Here is an 11,956-nt window from a genome sequence, read left to right on the forward strand (position 1 = left end):
AGAACATAAAAACAATAAAAAAAATTTGAATTTATATTAATCCTGTACGTTGTCTACCTCAATCATATGAAAATCAAATTTACGTTCATTTATTTTAATCAATCGCATCCATAGTTTAAATTAGGCATTTAGATATCAGATGGATAAGTTCGGTATGCATATTACTATAGTATTCATATTTTATTTAAGAATCTATATTCATTAAATATAATAAGTGGGTTTGACAATCGCTATGCGCATTTTATTAAAGCTTTGTAGCCATTTAAGGAAGTAGTAATGAATTAACTTTTTTTTTTAAAGTTCGGCGGATTTTAAATTACTTTTCACGGTCGACTGATATAGTGGGAGTTATTTTTTTTTTATGTTTACAGCTACTTGCTCATAAAAACTTGGGTCAATAAGAAAGCTCTTCTGAAGATTAGCTATAATGTCTGAAGATGGTTCATATACCCTACGTAAGAAATAGAAAATGTTTCAATTCAATAAGAATATTTTATGTTAATAGCTTTTTTTAATAAAAAAAAAAGGAAATAACTCTAATAATATATTGTACTTGTAGATGCATTTAAATGGTTTCAATATGATTTCGAAACAAAGAAAGAAAACCATCCAGATCAACGGATGATTTTTTCTCATTTTTTTTCTTTTTTTTTTTTTAATTCTTCTAAATTTTTTTTTTTTTTCTTAGATTTCTTCCTAATTTCTTTTTTCTCTATTTTTTTTATAAACTTTATTCTATAATTTGAGTCAATAAACATAATCGAAAGCTTTGTTAACTATTTTCATGAATACCAAAATTAAATCAAATCAAATCAAATTTATTAACAGGCTTAAGGTCCAAGATAACAAGGATACAGTTGGTAAAACAAAGAGAATAAAGAAGTTATATGACTAAGCTATTGCTTTTAAAGTCTCTGATCTCTGAAGTTAGTCTAAAATAACCCTGGTCAAAAGTCCTATTTCCTTAAACCTTGATTAGAATAGTTAAACTTGTCTATTTTTAATCAAATATTGTTTCAATTTATACTTTGATATGAGTTAATAATAGTAATCTTTTATTACTTTTATTATCATTTTTTATTTAAAAAATGCTTTTAAAAGTTTATTTATCAGACATTTTTAAATACAAATCTTGCACGGATAACTAATAATCTCAGTATATTTTTAAGAGTAATGTTTTTTATGTGGTAATAAGTTTTATGTTAAGTATATAAAGTATTTTTTACTATTTCATTAAAATTAATATATTTTTTTATCTTTTGTTTTAATTAAAAATAATGTTTTGACAAACAGTCAGATAGGCACTTTAGGTGTTTGAATGTTGCTGTTTTTACACTGTCCCTAATTACAAGTAGTTCTATTTTGTTTGGGTTAAAATCAATTAATCATATACTTTTTGAACAAGTTACTTCAAGGGTATTTACAAGTTGTAATGTTACTAATCTAAATTAAACACCTAAAACACTGATCTTTTTATATATCACTAATAACAACATTAACAATAATCCATGTAACATTTTAAAGTTACATAACATTTCAATTAGTTATAATTCGTTACTAGGTTATATTCTCTCATTTTTAATTAAATATTAAGTAAATAAACTTGATAACACATTAAATTTTTGTTTATCATTGTCATATTGCTAATTATCATATTTTATTTATTTTTATTTTAAAATAGCTTCGTCTTATTTGGTTACTTTGTCATGAAAAAAAAAAAAAGTTTAAATTCGCATTATTAAGTCTCAATTTTTTTTAATAACTTTTTAAGGTTTAACTGATTGAGATGCAATGTAATGTAAAATAATCTAGTTTTGAGACATAACTAAAATACGTCTTAGATATAGATTTTTTTTAACATTGTGTTATGTCTTAATTGGTTACACTTTAAAAATTAAAAAATATTTGAGACATCATGTAGCATAAAATTTTTTTCGTTAACTGGTGGTATTTTAAAAATGCGCAAATTCGTTATTAAAAATTATTAAAAAAATGCGATTTTTAAACACGATAGCATTGAGGCCCAATACACAGCAATTAGAAATTCGTTAGATGCCTTTGATCTCATACAGTTCACCCACTTCAAGCCCTGGCTATTTAAAAGGGGTTTGTACAAAATTAGTTTCCTGGCCAACCATTATACTTGTTAATCTCCTGCCATCATGTCAGAGTGTTTCATAGAGATTTTCAAAACAATCTGACACATTTTCTTGTGATGAGTTCTGTGACATCCTCCCTGATCATTGGAAGAGCTGATGCACCTGCTTCTGCTGAAACTTCTAATCTTCCTTCCTCATTGCTGTCATCATCTTCTTGGTCCTCTTCAAGAATAGTGACTTGCACAGGTGTGCCATTATCTTTTTTCCTAGATTGCCTATTTAGAACATCACAGACAGCCAAGTGGATCCCATGTGCGAGGCAGAGGTGATGGTCTGGTAAAATTGAGCTACCAAATTTTTTCATTACAGCAGCTCGGTCTGTGGTTATTACAACAATATCACAGGCAAAATGTAGCCTAAATTCTTTCAGTTTCTCGTCAACAATTACACAGTATTTCTCTGCTGGCAAAGACCCATGTACCCTGATCATTCCAAGGTTCCAGTAATCACCTTCCATATAAACATTTATGTTCATACATCTTCTATTTCTTGATGAAGTATACTCATCAAGGGTTATGCTAAATTTGTGACCAACAAGCTTCTTTTTTTTAAATTGCTGCTTATGTTTTCTTGATATCTTTATAATGTTTCATCAGCAGAGCCTTAATTGATTTAGCATCTTTGGGCAATTTATATCCTTGTGTCTCTAGAACTGTTCTCAAATGTTGACTAGTTAAGAAAACACGAAAGGGCAGCCCATCACATGAAATAAGCTCAGCTAAAACAACATTAACAGGATCCTTTGTCTTAAAAAATGAATCAATGGGTTTGATGAATTCGAGTTTCCTCAGGAGTAACAACAGCAGCAAAGGTGATGTTGTGCTTTGTCCTCAGGTGGTTCCTCATGAAGCTTGTGGTTCCTCCTTTGCACTTAATTTCTAAGTCGCAGAGCTTGCACTTGGCCAATTCAAGTTCTTTTGAATGCAAAAAGTGCTTCCAAATTGGTGTGTTATCCTTGTGGACTTCAGAAAACAACATTTTCATTTTTGTGAAAATTTGTTTCATTTGTTTACATCACAAATTGCAGTAACCTACTGTTAAAGTTCAAGTGAAAGCAAATTGAATGTTTTCATTTATTTTCTCAAGCAACTACACATCAAGAAAAGTGTTTTAGATTTACCAAATAACCAAGTAAGTTTTGTACAAAAGATATATATCCAAAAACCGGTTTTGAAAATAACATTTTCTGTTTTCAATTTCTAAAAATTTTACGGTTTCCGGAAACCGGTTTTCCTCTCCCTACAGAGGATAAACAATTTATATCAGAAAACCATAAAGGTTAAAAAATAGTAAGGTAAAGATAAAACAACTTCACTTTTAAATACCTTTTTTGCAAAAACGAAATGTATAAGTTCCTAATTTTAAAATTATTTAAATGAAAGAAAATTAAAAAAAAAATTTTTGAATTCTTTTTTTTTTAGAGTGTTGTTATTTTTAGCAACTGAATTTAATACAAGTTGATGAGAAAAGCATATTGTCTTTTATAAAAATTTAACAGCAATTGAAAGTTTTGATATGCAATTTATTCACAATTTTTATCAGTTCGTATAACTAAGAAACTAATTTGCTATGTACGCTAGAACTATGAAATTATTGTTATTATTATCATCATTATTGTTGTTTTCTATTATTAGTTATTCATCTATTATGTATTGTTACATACATTATATGTGAATAACTAATAATAGAAAACAACAATAATGATAATAATATTAACAACAATAATAATAATGAAAATAACTATGCTAACAATATTATGAGAATAAAAAAAATATATATTAAAAGACAACATAATCGAATAACAATAAGCAATGAAAAATTGCACTTTTAGATGTTAAAAGCAAATAAAATAATTAAAACAACATTAAGTATTAAAATAATAACAAAACACAAACATGTTTTCTTAGCCATAAAGTATTGGAATATATATATATATATATATATATATATATATATATATATATATATTTTAATAACTTTGAAGGGGTATAGCTCCCTTGGTACATGAGATGTAACTTTATTCTGTTCACAGTTTCTCAAGATTATCAGCTCCCAATTATTCTCATACACTTTTCCTTTGAGAAAACTCCAACAATCCTCAATCAGACAACATTCAGGCACATTTACAGGGTTATCTTCTCTTTTGAGATAAATGATCTTTTTCTCATTCATGTAGTTTTGAACAGATTTTGTACAAAATGAGATGTGCCAGATCGGGCCAAATTATGTATTCACCATCAGAATGATGCTTTTTGATAAATGGAATTAGTTTGTTCTTGATACAATCATTTTGTAGACTTCTTGGTTGATTGCAAAGCCACTTTCTCTGAATATTGGCAAAGATATTCTTTTATCGCCAAAGCAAATCCAAACAAGTTTAGTCACAAGTTTTTAATGGAATCTTTTTCTTCTTTGGCCTGATTAAGGAGTTTGTTTTTTATGCTTTGCTGATTATACTTGGGTGCACTTAAATTTCTGAGCTGCTTGTGTTGTAATATGCCGTCTTTGTGGTCAAACATTGTTTTAAGTCTTTCGATGTTCCTTTTTGTTATTATTTTTGCAATCCTAAAGGTTTCAGGGACTCTCTGGTGCCCCAGAATTATTTTCAGCTAGTCGAATAATGGTATAGATGGTGTTAATAGTATTTTTTTTTTGCTAGAAAATGAACTTTTCCCTTTAGATAGATTTTTCAAAAAGCTGTTCAAATATTCTTGACGGATTTCATTTTTCTCTGTAACAAATCATTTTAGTTTAGAATAAAACAAGTTTTGTAGAAAATTGAAAAATGCTAAAAACTAGGTAAGGTTGCAACCATAATTAATAAAAAGTATGTTGCATAGCTTTGTCTTCAAAGTCATTACCATTTTTTAGTTATAACCCGTTGTATTTATATATATATATATACACTTTTTTCACTTTATATATATATAAAATATATAAAGAAAAAAGTGTTTATATATATATATATATATATTAGGGATGCGGAGTCTCAAAAAGGACTCAGGATTTTAAAGTCACAAAAAGATTACTTCTTCCTAGTTTTTGGTATCCAGGAGCTCTAAAAATATGAAAAAGTTTATGGACTACTAATAGGAAAAAAAAAGACTTTTAGGTAAGAGGAACAATTATTTTTTTAATCCAGTGTCCTTTGGTATAATGGCGGAAAAGACTTCAGGACTCCAGGACTCCGGGCTTAAAAACAATAAGTTCCAAGTCATTAAATCTCATGAATTTTTTTCTTATTGCAGATCATAAGTCAACAAACATGTTTAGAGTTTCTAGACACTACAGACCTGAAAAAAATCGAGATATAAAGCCGGAGTCTTTTTGGGACTCCACATCCCTGATATATATATATATATATATATATATATATATATATATATATATATATATATATATATATATAACAGGGGGTGTTTAGAGATATCGCTGGGTAGCTAAAACGCGTAGCGCATTTCTAAGTAACTCAACTCAGCAAATATATTTTGCATCGTTAGAAGTTATATTGCGTCACTAGCGTCTTTTCAAGTACCGCATTGTAATTAAAGTTATTTTATTAACGCGTTAAAAATCATACAAACAGTTTGTTTTTTTCTCACTATAACAAAAGTTACAAATAAAATCTAAGTTCTTATTAAAAAAATCATTTCTATTATTTTTTTCAAATATGAACTAAATTTTATTTTGAAAAAAATATTTTTTTCATGAAACGTAAAATATTTGTTTATTTTCTTATGATTTTATATTTGGTTTTTGGTTATTTTATTAACTGTTAATACATTTTTTCTTATTTAATTTGTGAACTCTTTTTAATGTTTTTAAACAATAAAGTTTTTTTTTGTTATTTATCAGTTACCGATAACATATTCGTGATCATAATTTATTTTCATAAATTAAATGAACGTCATTAAAACTTTACGTTATTGAATTAACAATAAACATAATATCTTATTAATAAAATATTTACATCAAAATAAATCGTGCATTTTTTAAACTTATTATGACTAAAAATAATTTTTATATTTAAAAGGAATTTATATATTTAATTCCTTAAGATAAAACTTAAAACACTTTTTTTTTTAACTAATTTTTAATAGCAAAAAAAAAATTATGAAACAAACTGTTTCTTTAACAAAAAAATCTATTATTTTACAATTGCGGTTAAATGCTTTTACTTACGACTTTATTTCTTCTGAATAAACGTCACGTTAACGGTAATCAAAAGATAATTTAAATATTCTAAAAGATATAAGTTTTTGCGTAGCGCAAAACTGCTGAACGCGTAGGCAAATCGCCTTTTCGCAAGCAAAATGCGAGCTGCGTAGCGCTTCTTAACAAGGCCTGATATATATATACATATATATATATATATATATATATATATATATATATATATATATATATATATATATATATATATACATATATATATATATATATACATATATATATATATATATATATATATATATATATATATATATATATATATATGTATATATATATATATATGCATATATATATATGCATATATATATATATATATATATATGCATATATTATATGCATATATTAATATATATATCATATATGTATATATGCATATATATATATATGCATATATATATATATATGCATATATATATATATATATATATATATACATATATATATATATATATATATATATATATATATATATATATATATATATATATATATATATATATATATATATATATTATACTATTTGTTAAATAAATAGTATTAATGCTAACAGTATTTTATAAAAAAATACATATATATATATATATATATATATATATATATATATATATATATATATATATATATATATATATATATATATATATATATATAGAAGTACTTTTTTAATTTATTTAAACACATTAAGATTGAAGAAAACCAAAATCCCTGGATTAATTTTTTTTGGTTGAGCACTTGTAGCTTAATTTACTTCAATTGATATTTGACTTTTTATATTGTAAAAATTTTTGGTTTTATATTGTAAAAATTTTACTTATTCTCATTTAGTTTCTTACAATTTTTTATCTTGACATTTGTTTGTGACTATTTTACAGTGCTAGTTTTGATTAAGTTCAAATTGTGGGTTATGTAAAAAGTTTTCTAAACCTAAAATGGGTTCTTAAGAAAGATTTAGTTTATTCAGTAATCGAGTTTTACAAAAATGTTATAAAGTTTGATGGAGCTTGGCACCAAACTTTGCTATGCTGGCGAGTTTGATACATAAACTCAACTCAAATATTTTATTGAAATTAGGACCAACCCTAAGCCAAAATTTTATAAACTTCTTGAAGAAGACACCCGACACATACAGAACTAAATAAGCACACACAAGATGTTTACTTGTAACACTATTATTTTTTTCAAAGTTGTTGTTGGTTAGTCTGCTGTGCAAACAAAAAAGATTTATGTAAGTACATGGTTTACATTATATTACTTAAATGTTTATACCAGGGGTCAGTAATTTGCAGTCTTACATTCTTCTTAAGATGTCAAGGTCTAGCTCCATGCACAAGCAATAATATGGTATTCAAATAAATAGTATATATGAATAATGCATAATGTTGGTAGCTCTTTAAAAAGTGAAAAATTTTGCAAATTGCAACTTTTGGCTCTTTTGTTTCAAAGATTGCCAACCCTTGTTTTATACAATTTGTTAAAAATATTTTTTTACTAAAAAAAAAATATTTTAGCTTTCTCTGTGAAATTGGATTAGGTCTAAAGTTGAAGTGAGGAGGATTGGCACATTAAAGTGTTGTATTAGTTTGAAATATATTCATAATTTAAATGTGTTTACATTTTTGTGAATCCTTTGATGAATCCTTTTGTGAAAAGTTTGATAAGTTGTTGACAAGGGGGAGGATCAGAAATTGCCAAAAATTGTTGACATAATTAAACGACAGCCCCTAACTAGTCATGAGTCAATTATCTTATTCAATACAAAATTAATTAGTCAATTAGTAGTTTTTGTTTCTTTTATAACTTATGAGTTTTTTTATTTGTGTATAATATAACGTTACACTTGATTATGTTTTCTGATTTTCACTGAATCTTACTTTTTTAAATTATATGCCTATATTATCTACATACTGTAATAAAATTTTTATGTATTATACATATATTATCTATATACTGTACTAAAATTTTTATGTATTATACATATGTTATCTATATACTGTTCTAAAATTTTTATATATTATACATATATTATCTTTATACTGCACTAAAAATTTTTATGTTTTATACATATATTATATTGCGTTAAAGTTACATGAAATAAAATTTTTATAAATTGAACAAATATAAATTAAAAATAGAAAATTATATTAACATAAACTGAATCTGTAAAAAAATGTTTTGATAATTTAGTAAATATTTTTGCTGGTACGCCAAGAACTACACGTGGTCGACCTATCCACCTTTCTGCTGATCCTAAAGGAAAAAATTTTTTGTATTGTCAAGGGAATAGTATTATAATTCGTGATGTAGAAGTATGTTGTATTAATATATTGTTTGTTAAAATTTTAAAATTATAATAGAAACATTTTGAGTAATTTTCTGCATGTGTTTGTGGCGATAATTGTCATACTATGTCATTAGATATCTATAAACTTTTACTAATTAAAAAAGTATATATATATTTATAAACTTAACCTAATTATCTTAGAATCCTAGTAATTCAGATGTGTACACCCAGCATGCTAAAGACACTACAAGTGCTGCTTATTCTCCAAGTGGATTTTATATATGCTCTGCAGGTTTAAAGCTTTATTTATAAAAAAGTTTGTCGTATTTTTAAAACTTAAAAACAAATTTACTAAAAATACTAAAATACTTATAAAATTATTATTAGATGTTACTGGCAAAGTGAGAATTTGGGACACAGTAAACAAAGACCATATTCTTAAGTATGAATACCCTGCTCTTGGTGGTCCAATTAAAGATATTGCTTGGACTGAAGACAGCAAAAGAATTGGTGTTTGTGGTGAAGGAAGGGAAAAGTTAGTTGCATTTTACACTAAAAAAAAAAAATCCCCATATTATATTACATAGTTATTTCATTTCTTTGTTATAAGTTTATGTATGCTTTGATATGACTTTTAGAATTGATAATAAATAAAAATTGTTTTTTTTGATATAGTTAATACAAGAAAATTGTTTTTTTTTTTTAATTAATTCACCTCCCCAAGGCCTAGAACGCCACTAAAGGCGAGGAGGCAACTTAATTGTGGTTGTAACCCTCTCTCAACTCTATAACTCCAAAACACGAACCTTGACGAACCAGGCTGCTGCGCAGAAAAACAAGTTGAGCGCTGTACTACCAGGGATGTGGTGGGATCGAACTCGGAACCTCTTGCTTATGAAGTGAGTGCTCTACCACTACACAACTACCACAATATTATAACTGTTTGTATTCGTAAACTTCTAATAGAAATTCTGAATATATGATAAAAATAGTATGTTTAAATATATATATATATATATATATATATATATATATATATATATATATATAATATATATATATATATATATATATATATATATATATATATATATATATAGATAAATATATATGTATAAATATATATGTATAAATATATATATATATATATATATATATATATATATATATATATATATATATATATATATATATATAAATGTATGTATATATATATACAATCCTGGGGATTAGGAAAAATGAAGTCAGTAATATATTGCTGACTTCAAACTGTTAGAGGTTGGCAAAAAAAATTTGACACAAAGGGGTTACCATAAAACATAAAAACTAGGTCAACAATTATTTGCCGACCTCAAACACTTTTAGGTTGGCAGTTAGGTAGGGATTGCTGAATGCCAACCCTAATTCTGAGGGTTGTATATATATATATAATAATAATAATAAGTTGCTGCGAACAATAAAATGTCACTTGAAAGGGATAGCAACCCTTTAGCTCTATGCCAGTAGACAATGAGCTGTAGCAGCAATTCGGTACATTAACTGTAATACTAGTGCTGGCTAAAGTATTTTTCTAAACGGTTTTTAAATTCATTAAGATGACGTCAATCACAGTTTGTGGGAGTGAATTCCATCAGTTTACTACTCTGTTAAGGAAGAATTGAGTCTAGTAGAAATAGCACACATGTTGTTATTGAGGTCAGAACTCTTTGTATTGACAATGAGAGTGTCCTCTAGTTATTTGCACAGATGGATAGTCGATTTGTGGGTTAATCCAATTAATATTTTCTAAGTTATTTATAAATTTGAAGTTGTAGATTAAATCACCTCGATTGCGTCTTTCATTTAGTGAGGTAAGATGAAGGTGTGCTAATCTGGCTTCACTGGATAACGCTTTGAGAGATAGAATTGGTAGCACGGTTTTGGATTTTTTCAAGTTTTTCAATGTTGTGTGCAGAAAGATAATTCCACACAGGATCAGCATACTTAAGGTGAGGTCTGACCAGCGATGTGTAGAGCCTCTTCCAAACTTGTACATTTTTATAAATAAATGATTTCTTTAGCTGACCGAGGACAGAGTTAGCTTTTGATGATATTATTTCAACGTGTGTATCCCATTTGAGATTGTGTGAAATGCAAATCCCAAGATCTCTTTCACTGTACAAGGAATCAAGAAGCTGCTTCCCTTGCTGAGTCAAGATATAGTATTGGTGGTTAGGATTTTTGCTTTTGTTAAAGCGTAAGATAAGGCACTTTTTATAATTAAGTCGTAAGCGCCAGGTTAGAGTCCAAGACACAATGTGATTTATATCCATCTGGAGCAGAGCTGGGCTCTCAGTTGTAGAATTAGTAGAAATAACTTAACTGTCATCAGCGTATAACTTCATTGGATTGCTAACTAGGTCTGTTATGTCATTAATGTATAAGATGCATAGAAGAGGTCCTAGAACAGATCCTTGAGGGACACCACTGGTGACTGGTAACGAATCTGAAATGGTGGAACCCATGACAACTCGTTGTGTTCTTTTAGAAAGAAAAGAATCCAATTAAGAAGCATATTAGAGATACCATAACCAGAAAGTTTGTGGAGCAAAGATCATGAGGAGATGCTTTATATCTAGATTATGAAAACGCTTTTTCATAATCTAGATATAAAGCATCTACACTATAGCCTCTTGCCATTGAATGTGAGATCGGATCGACAGTTTCCAATAAATTGGTAATGCATGATTTTTTTTGGAACAAACCCATGCTGATTTTGAGATAAAAGATTATTTGCACTTAGATACTCGGTTAAACAATCTTTTACAATACGCTCTAGGATTTTGTAGCATGCAGAAGTTAGGGAAATCGGTCTGTAGTTTGATGCATCAAGTTTAGATCCTTTCTTGTGAAGCGGTGTTATGTTAGCTTCCAGCCACGCGGCTGGGACTTTCACAACGACCTTCACAAATAGGTTTTATAAATATGTAGGTAATGGGCACGTTCAGAGATGAAGAACATTTGTTGAGGATGTGTGGGTGAATGCCGTCTATGCCTGCTGGTTTATGCAAGTTTAGGTTTGAGAGTAACACTTGTATGTAGTTCTCATTAAGTCTATTCAAGATATGTAGTTCTCATTAATTCTATTCATTTTCAACTTCTGACTTTATGAAGTTTGTTATTTCTTATCTTGCTAGGAGGGCTACTACCCTTAATAACAGTGGATTACATCCTGGTCGTGAAATATTTTATATATTAGTTATCCTTATTTACACAAATACTTATTAACACAAATACTGCAAAA

General features: G+C 27.3%; 1 protein-coding gene across 2 annotated transcripts in view; it reads left to right on the plus strand.

Annotated features, from left to right (window-relative positions):
- The first annotated feature begins 266 nt into the window (after positions 1-266).
- Positions 267-11,956, plus strand: part of LOC100213734 (WD repeat-containing protein 1-A) — a 25,802-nt gene continuing 14,112 nt past the window's right edge. The window contains exons 1-4 of one of the 2 annotated variants that reach the window (XM_065792355.1): positions 267-455; positions 8,577-8,698; positions 8,875-8,965; positions 9,061-9,208. In XM_065792355.1, the coding sequence (XP_065648427.1) occupies positions 428-455; positions 8,577-8,698; positions 8,875-8,965; positions 9,061-9,208 (389 nt within the window). In that variant the 5' untranslated portion in view covers positions 267-427. The remainder of the gene's footprint in view (positions 456-8,576; positions 8,699-8,874; positions 8,966-9,060; positions 9,209-11,956) is intronic. The other variant, XM_065792356.1, reaches the window with a different exon arrangement.

Source organism: Hydra vulgaris, chromosome 03, assembly GCF_038396675.1.
Source record: "Hydra vulgaris chromosome 03, alternate assembly HydraT2T_AEP".
Classification (NCBI taxonomy): Eukaryota; Metazoa; Cnidaria; class Hydrozoa; order Anthoathecata; family Hydridae; genus Hydra; species Hydra vulgaris.